The following is a 14,439-nucleotide window of genomic DNA, read 5'->3' as shown; positions in this document are numbered from 1 at the left end:
ATCATCAATGCTGCTGCAAGATCTTGGTGAAAAATTCATAAATTAATGAAACACTGGATTGAAATAAATCTTGTGACATTGCAGAAGCTAATTGAAACAATGCTACAGTGAATTTGTGCTGCAATCAAAGTTAAAGAAGATCCAACAAAATATGTTGGAAGTGTGAAGTCTTGTTACAAAAATGATAATAGTACATTAGGCCCTAACAAATCATACTACTTTTTCTTTTGGTACTTAAGTACATTTTAAGGCAAATACTATGGCGTCACATCAATGTCAAAAGTCAGAGGTGTAAAAATACCAGGTGAAAAAAATTAACCAGCATGTTTTAACGTTTTGCGTGTGTAAATTAACTTCTTGCGAGCGCAAATGTGAAGCTCATGAGCAAAAAAAAGGGAATTGTGTTCGTGCTGAACAGAATATCGCTCTGGAGCTTCACTTTTTCCTCTCAGGTGTTTATTGTCCGCTGGAATTTACAGTTCCCTTTCGCGCGCCATGCAAATTACCTGCAGCTTTTGTTTTTGCTGGAGCGGGGCTTTTGCGCTCGAGTTTTGAAAGGGGTGGTTTCGACAATTTGGGGGCGGGGTTAGGGTCGCCTCCGTCAGCGAATGCTATTGGCTGATATCTCCAGGGTTTGTGATCAGTGTTGGGCACGTTACTTTGAAAAAGTAATTAGTTATAGTTACTCGTTACTTCTCCAAAAAAGTAACTGAGTTACTAACGGAGTTACTCCACTATAAAAGTAACTAGTTACCAGTAAAAGTAACTATCGCGTTACTTTTATTATTCGCCCGTCAAAAAAAAAGGAAATGAATTATGTATTTACTATTATTAGAAAAATACCCAACGATAATAAACCCAAAATGTTGACAAAAATATAATCTAACGAATTACAAAAAATAAAAACTAAATTCTTCACAGAACCAAAGAAAATTACTAAAACATATAATACTGAAAAAAACGGAAAAACGCGTCTGGGGATGGAGTTAAACAAACCAAGCCACACTCAAAGGAAATATGTATACATAAACAAAACAAAATAATGGACAAAACCAACAATCTAATAACCGTTAAAATGGTATTAATATAACAGCTTCACCAAAAGAGAATAGAGCTTAGATCGGCCCAAAAAATCCGACCCGACCCAGCCGGAGCCCGTGCACGTTCTGACCGAGCCCAAACCATAAACTGTCATTATCAGCCCGAGCCAACCCAAACCATAAACTGTCTGTTTTCGGGCTGATTGAATGAGTGAAATATAATCAGAATTATGTTAATTAACACTGAAACATAGCATAAAACTATTATTTAATTAAAATGATTTTTAAGAACAGCTACACACAGTGCTGCAAGTCAAACGCATTACAGTTTTCATTTTATTATAGTTTGATTCAGTAAGTTTTAATTTGTTTTTAGGGTGGGCTTGCTAGTTTTTATTAGTTTTCACACATCTCATCAGAGAGATCAATCTAATAAACGTGAGAGAGAGAGAGAGAGAGAGAGAAAGAGAGAGAGAGAGAAAGAGAGAGAAAGAGAGAGAGAGAAAGAGAGAGAGAGAAAGAGAGAGAGAGAGAAAGAGAGAGAGAGAGAGATATTTGCTTGTTCTGGAATGAGCTACTCACAGGTAAATGTTCTCACATACTGAATCTCCTGTTTCTCTTTCATCTGCCTTGCGCTCATATTGTAATCCCATACATAGTTCTGCAGTTTTTCAGTGTTTTCTGTCGTATTTTGCGGCTACACCGCCCGCTGTACAACTCCGCTGTACAACAGCTCTTATAAATAAATTAAACACGAAAATTCAGTAATTTTAGTTCGTTTTAGTTAGTTTTATAAACACATAATACAGTTCGAGATAGTTTTGTTTTTTCCTTTTAATTACCGTTTTTATTAGTTTCAGTTAACACAAATGTTTTTTCACTTTCAGTTTTCGCTATTTCGTTCGCTTTAGTGAACAGTAATAATTGGTTATTTAGCAACATTCTAATTATCACACCAGAGCTTTATATAAAATAAAAATAGGAGCCCGATTTTGGGTCGGTCTTTGGGTCAGGTCGGGTTCGGGCAGAGAATCTAAGCTCTAAAAGAGAAAGCAGCAGCACCACAAAAACCGGAGCAGCTAAAAAGAGCTTAACTCCTTAATTCGGAACTTGGCCTGTCCAGGGCAATCACTGAATTAATTAGAGCAGCAAATCGTCACAATTGTGCCTCACTTCACCACGCCAAACCACGTAAACCTACAGGCACAGCGGCCAGAAGTTCAAGTTCACCGGAAAGAAGAGGGGTTAACCAGGGCAAACCAAAGTTACAACAAAAAAAAAGTTCATAGAGGCTAAAGTAACGTGCAGTAACGGGGTGTCGGAAATGGTAACGGCGTTATAGTTAAAGTCAGAGTAATTAGTTAGATTACTCGTTACTGAAAAAAGTAACGGCGTTAGTAACGCCGTTAGTTTTAATGCCGTTACTCCCAACACTGTTTGTGATGGACCGCCTACTATGGCGTCACATCAGTGTCAAAAGTCGAGGGCGCAAAAATACCAGGTGAAAAAAATGAACCAGCGTGTTTTAACATTTTGCGTGTGTAAATGAACTACTCGTGAGCACAAATGTGAAACTAGTGAGCAAAAAAAAGTGAATCGTTGCTCTCGAGCTTCATGCTTCTTCTCTCGGGTGCTTTTTTCTCTCTGCGCTGTGTGAATTACCTGCGTGTTTTGCACTCGAGTTTTGAAAAGGGTGGTTTTGATAGACGCTCACCTTTTTTTGTACACAGTATATCAATGCACTTTATATCAATTTCATAATATGGTGTAAAATTTCTCACTACCATGTCGTACTCCTCAGGGTCAGCCACCATGCCTTTTATACCATAGCGCTGAGCATCCTTCACCAGGCGGGTAGCGAACTCCTCAGCCGTGCCCGTCTGAGAGCCGTAGAACACTATAACATTTCTGTTCTAGAAAAAGAACATCATTTTAGACTGAGACAAAAAAGAAACAACACCTCTATTTATCTATATTCATTTATGTTAAAATTTACCTTATATGTTCAGCATCGTGTAACTGGTGACAAGAAAACCATACTTATCTATTATTATTACTCAATAATAATAAATCACATTCTTTTTTGACATTTTCGCTATTTTTCAGATGTGGTTCTAAAGCCACATTTATGTTTGTTATTTGCTGAAAAGCTACTGTACTAGATTCATAAAGCTCACAATAACAATACCAGCAGAACATCACAGAATATACAGCTTAGTATTTCAGTTCCAGTGAGGGTTTTATCAGCACAGTACTTTACTACATGTTACTTTTATATAAATAATTAAAGACTTGACTGAGATAATCAATGTCTGAAAATATAAAACAAACGTTTTTTTAGTAGAGTTATAATATTAATTGTAGTTTAGATTAGGGGTGTGCGATATTATATCGTATACAATATATCGTGACAGAAATATCACGATATTAAAAATCCATATGGTGATAATAGGGCTGTTCTGTCTTAAAAGTAGTCTATTATTTACTGTGAAGCTTTAGGTGTATTTATTGTATAATTGTTTTAGTTTGCAGTTTATATGCATGCACTAAATATTCTGCAGTATTATTTGCTGCATTATATTATTTTATGCTATATTATTTATTTTCAATTCTGTTATACTATTAGACTATATTCCTGAAATTAATTAATTATTTTAGTTTTCCTATATCGCCAAGTATATCGTTATCACAAAAATACCCTGAAATATCGTGATATTATTTTAGAGACATATCGCCCACCCCTAGTTTAGATTCATATTTTTGTAACAGTGTTTATGTGAGTAAAGACAGAGAGCTAAAGCACCACTTTGCACAAACTGGTATTCTTAACTTATAATGCAGTAAATGTCTTATTGTAATGCTATTTTAAAGTAAGTCCAATGGTTCAACTTATTTCAATCTGAGGTAATCAAACTCACAGTTTTCTTCATTTTCTCAATAAAGCTGTTCTCCTGCATTGGTGCTGCCCTGAAAGAGATAATGAGAGAGAACAATTCAGGTGTTAAATTCAGAATTCCTCACTTATCGTCTTCAGATGGTAAGAGGACTGCACTGTTTATAATCTCCTGTTTCCATATGGAATAATTTCCTGTTGTTCACTCCCTTGTGAGGAGATCTCTAGTTTGAAGCATTTTATTTTTTTTTCTTTATTTTTTTGTTGTTACAACAAGTGCAACTAAAGATCTTATGTAATATTGTATTGTGTGTTGATGCTCGATTATAAGCTTAATTATGATTTTAAATAAATAGAAATTGTATATAGAGGATTAGCTCCTTTATAAGAAAATCTAATTTTAAAGTAAAGCTTGCACTGAGTGTGAATGTCAATTTTGCCAGTGTCGGTTCACATGGACAGTTCTTTAATTGACAGATTAGTCAATTAATCATTTAATTCAGGGGTGTCCAAACTACGGCCCGCGGGCCATTAGCGGCCCGTTTCCTTTTTTGGAGCGTCCCGCGAGGTATTTTAGAAATATGATGAAAGTTGGCCCGCTGTTAAGCAGGTTTTTATAATGTGAGATTCAAAGTTTGAACGCTAGGTGTCAGAAACGGGCCAAAGAGTCTAAAAGCGGAGAGAGTGCGCATTTCTAGCGCAGAAAAACAGGCTAAAGAGTCTAAAAGTTGCCGTAATTAAGGAGTTTAATATTAAGAGACATCATGAAATGAAACATCAATTTGAAAAATCTTAGTTTACACAACACTGTCAAAGATAAAGATAGTAAGTCAAGTAAAATGGTGTGTAAATGAAATAATCAGGAAAATGTATTATTTAAAGTGGTATATTTCATTATTTGTTTTATTACAGAGTCTGTGGACCGTGACTTCAAATATATTTCTCCTTCTGGCCCCCAACAAAAAAGGTTTGGACACCCCTGATTTAATGAATTAATTATTAATAGCCAGATGCCGCCATCACAATCATTATCACCCACTGTGCTGTTCACTGTGGGCGGTAATGTATTCTATAAAATATTTCTAGTACACACGTGACACTGTGGATCGAGGAATGTAAAATACCCAATTCAGAAAATTCAGAAATGGAATGTCCCATTCATAGAGCATTGGCATGTCAGTGGATAGTAAATGTCTTTGTAGTAGATCCCATTATTTTAATAAGGTAAATTATAATTTTACATCATTTTACATCAAACAACTCTGAACTCAACATCTGAATTTTGAAAGCGTGGGTTTTGCAGAAAAAAAAATCAGAGAGCAGCTTAAGTAAATTGCAATATTTGTAAAACAGCTTATTTAAAGTTTATTTCATTCAAAATAAAAGAAATTATAGTACCAAACTAAAGACGTCAGTAAAACTAACAGAGAATAAAACATGGCATCACGCCATCTCTAACTACATACAAACAAGATCAACTCTTACAGCTCAGATCTTTTTTCAGTCTGTATCTAATCCTCCTGTTTGAATAGATGGAAGTCAAAGAATCCTTTGAGACTTCCACACAGCATTCCACACACACACACACACACACACACACACACACACACAAACACACACACACATTCCTCAGACTGGGCTGGAAGGTCCGGGCACTAACTCAGCAGGTAGGAGGACGTTACTCAACAGTATTACATTTCAGGCCTTTTCTGACTGACGTGTGATTCTCAGGAAACACCCACTGTCTGTTCAGATCCTGCATTTTGCAACAAATCTAAAGCACAATGGCTTTTATCCACAGACAGCATTAATCATTAAAGAACTGTAAACAGGCAGACAGTTAATATGTAAAAAACACACAGCAGGTATTGAACAGTTGAGTCACTGAACACACATATAAACCTCACAGCCGTGTGAAAACCACGTCCTGAACTAACCTCTCCGCTGCTGCCAGTCTGTCCTCAGGCAAAGAGAACACACACCCCATGACCGGAGAGACGAAAAACAAAACATCAGCATCTACAGATCAGATCAGATCAATCAGAGCAGACTCAGATCTGATCAGACCAGACACTGAAAATGATCAGTGTTTAAAAAAGTAAAAAAAAAAGTCCTCTCACAACCACAGACTACACACAGCCAGACATGAACTGAGACCAGCACTCCTGCTCTCTCTCTCTTTCTCTCTCTCTCTCCCTGTCTACACCCCTTCCTTTCCTTTCTCCTATCTCTCCTCACTCCCCTTCCTTCTTTTCTTTTTCCTCCCATGTCCTCCCTCTCTCTTACTGTTTGCCCCTTCTCCTCTCCCCTTTTCTGTTTTTTTCATATTTCCCTTTACCCTCTCTCTCTCTCTTTCTCTCTCTCTCTCTTACACACACACCCTCTCTCTCTCTCTCTCTCTCTCTCTTTCTCTCTCTCTCTCTTACACACACACACCCTCTCTCTCTCTCTCTCTCTCTCACACACACCCTCTCTCTCTCTTTCTCTCTCTCTCTCTCTCTTTCTCTCTCTCTCTCTTACACACCCTCTCTCTCTCTCTCTCTCACACACACCCTCTCTCTCTCTCTCTCTCTCTCTCTCTCTCACACACACCCTCGCTCTTTAATTCATTGGCCTTTCAGAGATAATAATTGGCTCCAGCATCTGACAAGAGCAAAGAGAGCAGTAGACAATCATTGAGAACCCAAAATTGACATGATTACGCAGCATGTAAATCGGGCACTAATATTATTATTTTAGTAGATGTAGTGTGTATCAGAAGTATCACATAAATTCCTAACTAAAAATCTGACATTTAAACTGATAATTACTTTTATTGAGATTAACTGAGTAATTATGATATCTCTAGTACCATACGAGACTAAAACACAGAGCTAGTGGAAAAAATCTAGGTGTTGCATTTACATATAGAAAAGAAAAGATTGAGAATTTCTGTCAAGGCATAAAAAAATTAAATTAGGCAATGAAATAAAATGACTGCACTACATACAGTTGTGGTCAAAAGTTTACATACACTTGTAAAAAAACATAATGTTATGGCTGTCTTGAGTTTTCAATAAGTTCTACAACTCTTATTTTTCTGTGATAGAGTGATCGGAACACATACATGTTTGTCACAAAAAACAGTCATAAAATTTGGTTCTTTCATAAATTTATTATGGGTCTGCTGAAAATGTCACCAAATCTGCTGGGTCAAAAATATACATACAGCATTTTGGTGATGTAGCGAGTTGTGTCAATCAAATTAGCTTCATGTCATGGCCTCTTCACTTCTTGTAAGTGATTCTGATTGACTACAGCTGTTGACTTCTCATGAGCCCATTTAAATAGGGCTCATTTGACCCAGTGATTAGACTCAGCTACAAAAGCTACAATGGGAAAGTCAAAGGAACTCAGCGTGGATCTGAAAAAGCGAATTATTGACTTGAACAAGTCAGGGAAGTCACTTGGAGCCATTTCAAAGCAGCTACAGGTCCCAAGAGCAACTGTGCAGACAATTATACGCAAGTATAAAGTGCATGGAACAGTTGTGTCACTGCCACGATCAGGAAGAAAACGCAAGCTATCACATGCTGCCGAGAGGAGATTGGTCAGGATGGTCAAGAGTCAACCAAGAATCACCAAGAAGCAGGTCTGCAAGGATTTGGAAGCTGATGGAACACAGGTGTCAGTCTCCACAGTCAAGCGTGTTTTACATCGCCATGGACTGAGAGGCTGCCGTGCAAGAAAGAAGCCCTTGCTCCAGAAAAGGCACCTTAAGACTCGGCTGAAGTTTGCTGCTGATCACATGGACAAAGATAAAACCTTCTGGAGGAAAGTTCTCTGGTCAGACGAAACAAAAATTGAGCTGTTTGGCCACAACACCCAGCAATATGTTTGGAGGAGAAAAGGTGAGGCCTTTAATCCCAGGAACACCATGCCTACTGTCAAGCATGGTGGTGGTAGTATTATGCTCTGGGGATATTTTGCTGCCAGTGGAACTGGTTCTTTGCAGAAAGTAAATGGGATAATGAAGAAGGAGGATTACCTCCAAATTCTGCAGGAAAACTTAAAACCATCAGCCCGAAGGTTGGGTCTTGGGCGCAGTTGGGTGTTCCAACAAGACAATGACCCAAAACACACATCAAAAGTGGTAAAGGAATGGCTAAACCAGGCTAGAATTAAGGTTTTAGAATGGCCTTCCCAAAGTCCTGACTTAAACCCCATTGAGAACATGTGGACAGTGCTAAAGAAACGGGTTCATGCAAGAAAACCATCACATTTAGCTGAACTGCACCAATTCTGTCAAGAAGAGTGGTCAAACATTCGACCTGAAGCTTGCCAGGAGCTTGTGGATGGCTACCAAAAGCGCCTAGTTGCCGTGAAAATGGCCAAGGGACATGTAACCAAATACTAATGTTGCTGTATGTATATTTTTGACCCAGCAGATTTGGTGACATTTTCAGCAGACCCATAATAAATTTATGAAAGAACCAAATTTTATGACTGTTTTTTGTGACAAACATGTATGTGTTCCGATCACTCTATCACAGAAAAATAAGAGTTGTAGAACTTATTGAAAACTCAAGACAGCCATAACATTATGTTTTTTTACAAGTGTATGTAAACTTTTGACCACAACTGTATATACATTTATATCAGTAATAATATTGCTGTTGTTTTACATATAAAACATTAGACATCACAATAATATGTTTATTCCTATTTGCATAGATTTTCTTATTTTTTTGTAGATTAATGCCTACCAAAACAAATTTATATAAAATATATACATAATAAAATAGATAATATATTATATATTAATATATTTTATGTTTTAATTCGCTTGTTTTTTTGTTTATGTCTGTAAATGCTGTTTATCTCTGAGTTGCTAATATACATGTCATCATGTAACTACAGATTGCTTTACTATTTAATAACTTAATTTATTAAATATAAAAAAAACTGTGCTTTACAAAACATGTTAACTAATTAAGACTCATAAACCCCTATTTAAAACCTCTATTTAATATCCATGGATTATCCGTTGTAACAGTGGTATACCACTGTATATTCAAGTTCAATGTCCATTAGATATCAAAATAAAAGGCATCAAGTCTTTTCGATTTTATTTTATTAAAAAAGTGGTGAATATTAAAAGACAGGAGCTGTTTTTATCTGCATTAAAAGGTTAATAATTTAAGGTCACATACATCTCTGAACAGAAACTGAAGACTGAACCTGTGGATCAGTGTAAGACTTTGGCAAGGCAACCTGTAGCCAGAGCTAAATGTCTAAACACACTGGAGAGTTACTGGGAGCCAGACTGGAGGAAGCTGAGTGAATTGGAGGGAGTTATGATTTCCTGCTCTGCAAACACCTCTTCCTGAGATCTGCATTTCTTATTTCTTTAGTCATAGGCCACTTCCTGGAAGTGGCCACGCTGGAAAAAAGCCAGAAACAGAGACGCCACAAACTCGTGAGAAAACAGGATTCACCGCCCTATCAGAGAAAGCCTTCCTGCTTCTCTTCTCGACAGAATCACTGCACATCTATCCAAATACAACATTAAAAACATTAAAAACAAATAAAACTGCATTTGTGATCACGATTCTCTAAATCCTCGATTCGATTTTATTTCTGATTTTAGGGTCACGATTCGATTCGATTCTCGATTTTCTTTTTTTTTTTTACAGCAGAGAGGTCTATGCCAGTTTTAGATTAGTCTATGGTCAGTCATTGGTTTGATTCATCAAATTTACAATATCTTATTTCAAAAGGTGGGCTTGATATAAGTGATGCAAAGTGATACAAGTGATCTGTAATACACCACATTAGGCACTAATGATCAAATTTAAATAATTTAATTAAGATATATATGTAATGCCATCTAGTGGCTTTTTTTGGTAGCAGCAGTGTGCACTATTAAAACAGCAATGTGCAACATAACAAAATAAATAATAAAAAATACAGGAACAGTCATGTACAAAATAATAGAACAATTAGAGCCTTAACAAACTGAACTCTATCCTACTATAACAGCTAAACATGAAAAATAAGACTTTAAGACTTTTTCTGTCCCTGATAAGAATATCATCTTATACTGATATTCCAAAAGTCATGGCATGGGAGCGTGTAGGTGTAAGTGTGAGGTGTTAAAAAATACATATCTCAAACAAATCGTTTTGTTATAGATAATAAAAAATATATGCCACACTATCAGTTTGTATATGAATTTGTGTTGGACAGAAGTCACTCTAAATGTATGGAAGGTAAACACAACATCCATTCATTTAAAGGGTTAAAACAGGCTGTAAGACTGAGACAATGAACGGAGAGCAAACACACAATCTTAATTCCATGACGTTGGTCTGTTGACAACCAGCTCAACCACAATGTGGTTTCAGTGCAGGCCATGACATAAAAAAGGATGCTTTGTTTAAACTGGGTCAAATGTCTTCATGGACAAGGCCTAAAGAATTGCAGTTTCCTCATGAATGCTCCTAAAATTATTTGTTGAGTTACACAAGCTGTTAAATTAAATTGGAGGAACTAACTACCTTCTACTACCCGATCAGGAGAATCTCTCACTATCTTTAATAAACTCCTGAAGACAGAGCTCTTCAAAGAGCACTTACTCTCCTAACACCTCTAACACACTAACTACTTCTAACCTCATTTCCTTCTTCCCCTCCTTCACTTCTCTATCCCTTTATTTCCCTTCGACCTCCTTTAAGCCCTGCCTAAAAATGTTTTAGCTTTAACTTCTATTACTTTGTACTTGACTATTGTAAGTCGCTTTGGACAAAAGCATCTGCCAAATGTAATGTAATGTAATGTAATGTAAATTATTTATTTTAACTTACTATTATTTCAAACTCTCACTTTCTCTGTCTCAATCTACCTGCCCATGCAAGTCAATAACCTCCTTTTGCATGAAATTTACTGTTAGTCCTGACAAAACTCTGCATTTGTTTGCCAAAGCTTAAAAAAAGAGCTATTAAATTGGTTTTATAAATGATTAGGGTTTAAATGGAAGGCCCTTACCCTGCTATGGGGGACGTCCTTATCTCTGGAACTGGTGGCGGCCTCCTGCGAGAGAGGAACCAGTAGATAAGCAGCCCGCTGATGAGGGAGAAGAAGAAGATGTCCACAGAGCTGAAGAGTGACTCAAGCTCCTCCTCCTGATCTGAAGGGACACTCTGTACATTAGTGTCCTCCATTTTTCTTTACCTCTGAAGAGAATAGAAGGGATATGAGCTGAATGAATAAATGAATGAATAAATAAGTAGTCATGGGTTCAGTTCAGTTCAATTCAGCTTCGATCTACACTGTAAAAATGGTTCATCTTAAAGCATCTTAATGCAATTTTCCTCAGTTTTCTCAACTCAAAACACTATTTTTTATTGAATTAAAATTTGTATTGCTTGTTACCATACTAAACACTTTTTGGGATATTTCCTTTTTTTTGCAGATATAAAAGCAGTTTTATGTATAAAGTCATAGTGCGCATGTTGTGGATACATTTGGTTATTTTAGTAAGGATTCTGTTGCTTTCTATTTTAGCGTGTCAGCTCTCTTTTTAGTTTTAATTCTGCATTTCTTTGGTTTAATTATGTGTGAATAAACAGATAAAGGCTGTGGCTCTGCCTTGCATCAGTACAGTTTATGATACTGTACGTGGCATTGCAGGAACGGTAATAGAATCACACTAATGCCATTTATTATGGCAGTATTTTTCCCTCTCACTACTAAAACCACACTACTTCTTTCAATTTAAAAGAAAACTAATCTTAATACCTGTTGCTTTAAATCCAGATCCAGGCCTATAAGCCAATTTGTGTAAAGAACACTGATGTAAACATCTGTTCAGCTATAGTATATCTCTTCTTATTTTATTTTGTATGTTTAATGTTGTGTTTTTTACTACTAAGAGCTTTTATGCAAGTTTTTCACTGGAGTGAAATGTGAAGTGAAAATAAACCTGATTTAGTTTGAATTTAAGCCATCAAAATAAAGCCATCTTCCTCTGAGTATAAAAGGTTACAGGGGTCATACAGAGAACATAACATTAAGAGAAACCATAGTAAAACCAATACTTGGAATAAGCAACTATGATAAAAAAAATTAAATTAAAAATTAATCAATATAAAAGGCAGTGTGTTCCTGGAAGAGTACAGTAACAGTATTCAGGGTATATGAGCAGTCTATTCTTGGAAGAGAGAGACACAGCACGTAGAATTACTCCTATAACCTTGAAGCCTGCGACCTCTACTGGATCCTGAGAGTAGTGACACTGCATGCATATATATATATATATATATATATATATATATATATATATATATATACAGTTACAAATTAATAAGAAAAAAGAAAAGGCATTAGTAAAGTGTTGAGCATCACTGTGGGACTGTAGTGGACGGATGGAGAACCATTTCTATTTTTTTATTTCAGCCCATCACAATCAAGATTTCCATTTTTGCATTTGTTACATATATTCGTTGTAAAATCCAATCTGAAAAAGTTTTTTTTTATAATATACAAAAAAATAGATAATTGAATAAAAATTATATTTATCATCTTCATAATATTCTGACTGTAAAGGGCAGAAATGAAAAACTAAAAATTTGAATAAAAAATGAGAAACCATTTCTTCTTCATGTCACGTCTGGTGCTGAAAGCGCTCCTGTTCCTCCCACACTCAGCTCTAACGGTGGTTCTCAGCCTAACAACTACACTACCCAGAACGCACCACACGCTGACATCACGCACACACACGATCACGTGACACATCACCTGCTTCCTCCAGGATATCCTGAATACTGATTACCTGCACTATAAAAGATCACCACACGCACACACCTGTGCCGAGTATTGTTGGTTTATCCTCATTACAAAGCGTTTCTGATCTCTAGTCTCTGTTATTTAGTGTATGACCTTGCCTTTTGTTTTTTCGACGCCGATTTCTGCCTGTTTCTCTGATATTGGGTTTACCCGGTTTGACCTGGACTGTTTATCGTTTCTGCCTATTGGATTATCTCCGCTGCTGGATTCCCCGTGTATGAACTCTGGACTGTCTCCCTGTTTATGGTATGCTTATTTAATAAAGCTTTAACTTGCATCTGCACGTGTCTGAGTACTGTCTAGCCATGACATTTCACTATTGTCCTAGTTGCAGCAGGGATGAGATGGCACACATAAATGCCATTTCATTTGAATTAAATAAACTTAAACCAAACTACAAACCAAAAATAAACACAAAACAATTTAAAACGAATAGACTGACAGGACTACAGCTGACTGAACAAGAAATGAACTAAGACCATTACAGACGTGTAACACGCACAAGACCAGACAAAGGAACACTGAAACAAAGGGGCTATATATACACACTAAGGGCTGGAAACACCTGAGGAAGGTAATGAGGGGGCGGGAACACTACTGACTAGGGCAGAAACAAGGGAGACAAGAGAGGAGACAAGACAGAAACAAAATTTTACACCCAATTCTCTAGTTACATATTTAAAATCAAAGGTCAAGACACTGAACTCATAAATGTTACAGTGACCGTAGACAAACCACACCACAAAATTCAGAGTGAATCAGATGATTTCAGAGAAACAACAAGCCTGCAGTTCTATGAATTGGGTGCAGAATTTTAAGAAGAGAATACCTCTTAATCTGTTAAGCACAGTAATGGATCAATTATGCCTCGGGTTTGTGCTCCAGTCAGGCAGAAAACATTTTTCTGGTAGAGGAAGAATGCATTTAATTAAATATCTGTAAAAAGCTGAATATTAAAAAAGAAATACTCTAAAACACAAAATTGATCCTGAAAACACATCTATAAATGAGCAGCCAATGAGCTACTCCAGGAGGAACAGCTACAGGTATTGCTGTGGTCCTTACAGTCCCCTGACCTAAACATCATTTAAAATCTGTGGACAGAACTTTTTTCTCTTAATTACTTATGATTCCCCGGCTAGCGCTGCTGGAGCAGTATTGGCATTAAAAACATGCCGTCTGCCATGCTCCTGAATGGAGACTGAGCACACATGCCTGGAGAGGTGAGCAGCCAGTACTGCAGTGCATTGGCCAGAGACTGGACCCAACAGAGGCAGCTTCTCAAAACTGTGTAGTGAACCCATAACCCTAACATCAATAACCTGCACACCAACCGCTGAGCCACCGCTGCCCTTGGTCAGTTATTCTCAGTAGCAGAAAGATTGACCATTTGTGCCAAAACTTTAAGACAGCAAGTTTTTATTAGAACTAAAAATAAAAAATTAAAAAAGTGTATAAACATGAGTCTTTTAATAAAAAATATCTTTAGGATTATAACAAATATGTATTTAAGTCTGGAAAAAAATAAATAGTACTGTATATAATACAACAAAAATTGTATTATGTTACAGTAAATATGTTATTTTATGCTACAATTAACCTATTTCTGAATATTTATGCCAAATACATTTTCACATTAAATCAGATAAATTCAGTTAGCAGCTCATTCATGTTTTTTTT

At 36.5% G+C, this 14,439-nt stretch overlaps 1 protein-coding gene across 4 annotated transcripts in view; it reads right to left on the bottom strand.

Annotated features, from left to right (window-relative positions):
- Window positions 1–11,169, bottom strand: part of pora (P450 (cytochrome) oxidoreductase a) — a 28,028-nt gene extending 16,859 nt beyond the window's left edge. Inside the window, exons 1-3 of one of the 4 annotated variants that reach the window (XM_049468608.1) lie at window positions 10,960–11,169; window positions 3,959–4,007; window positions 2,825–2,953 (exon numbers count right to left, since the gene is read on the bottom strand). In XM_049468608.1, the coding sequence (XP_049324565.1) occupies window positions 2,825–2,953; window positions 3,959–4,007; window positions 10,960–11,135 (354 nt within the window). In that variant the 5' untranslated portion in view covers window positions 11,136–11,169. Of the gene's footprint in view, window positions 1–2,824; window positions 2,954–3,958; window positions 4,008–5,870; window positions 6,227–10,959 lie in introns of those variants that run through there. The other 3 variants (XM_049468609.1, XM_049468610.1, XM_049468611.1) reach the window with 3 other exon arrangements.
- Between the last annotated feature and the right edge of the window lie 3,270 nt (window positions 11,170–14,439).

Source organism: Astyanax mexicanus, chromosome 20, assembly GCF_023375975.1.
Source record: "Astyanax mexicanus isolate ESR-SI-001 chromosome 20, AstMex3_surface, whole genome shotgun sequence".
In the NCBI taxonomy this organism is placed as follows: Eukaryota; Metazoa; Chordata; class Actinopteri; order Characiformes; family Acestrorhamphidae; genus Astyanax; species Astyanax mexicanus.
Note: the sequence above shows the minus strand (reverse complement) of the source record. Positions and strands in the feature narration are given on the sequence as shown.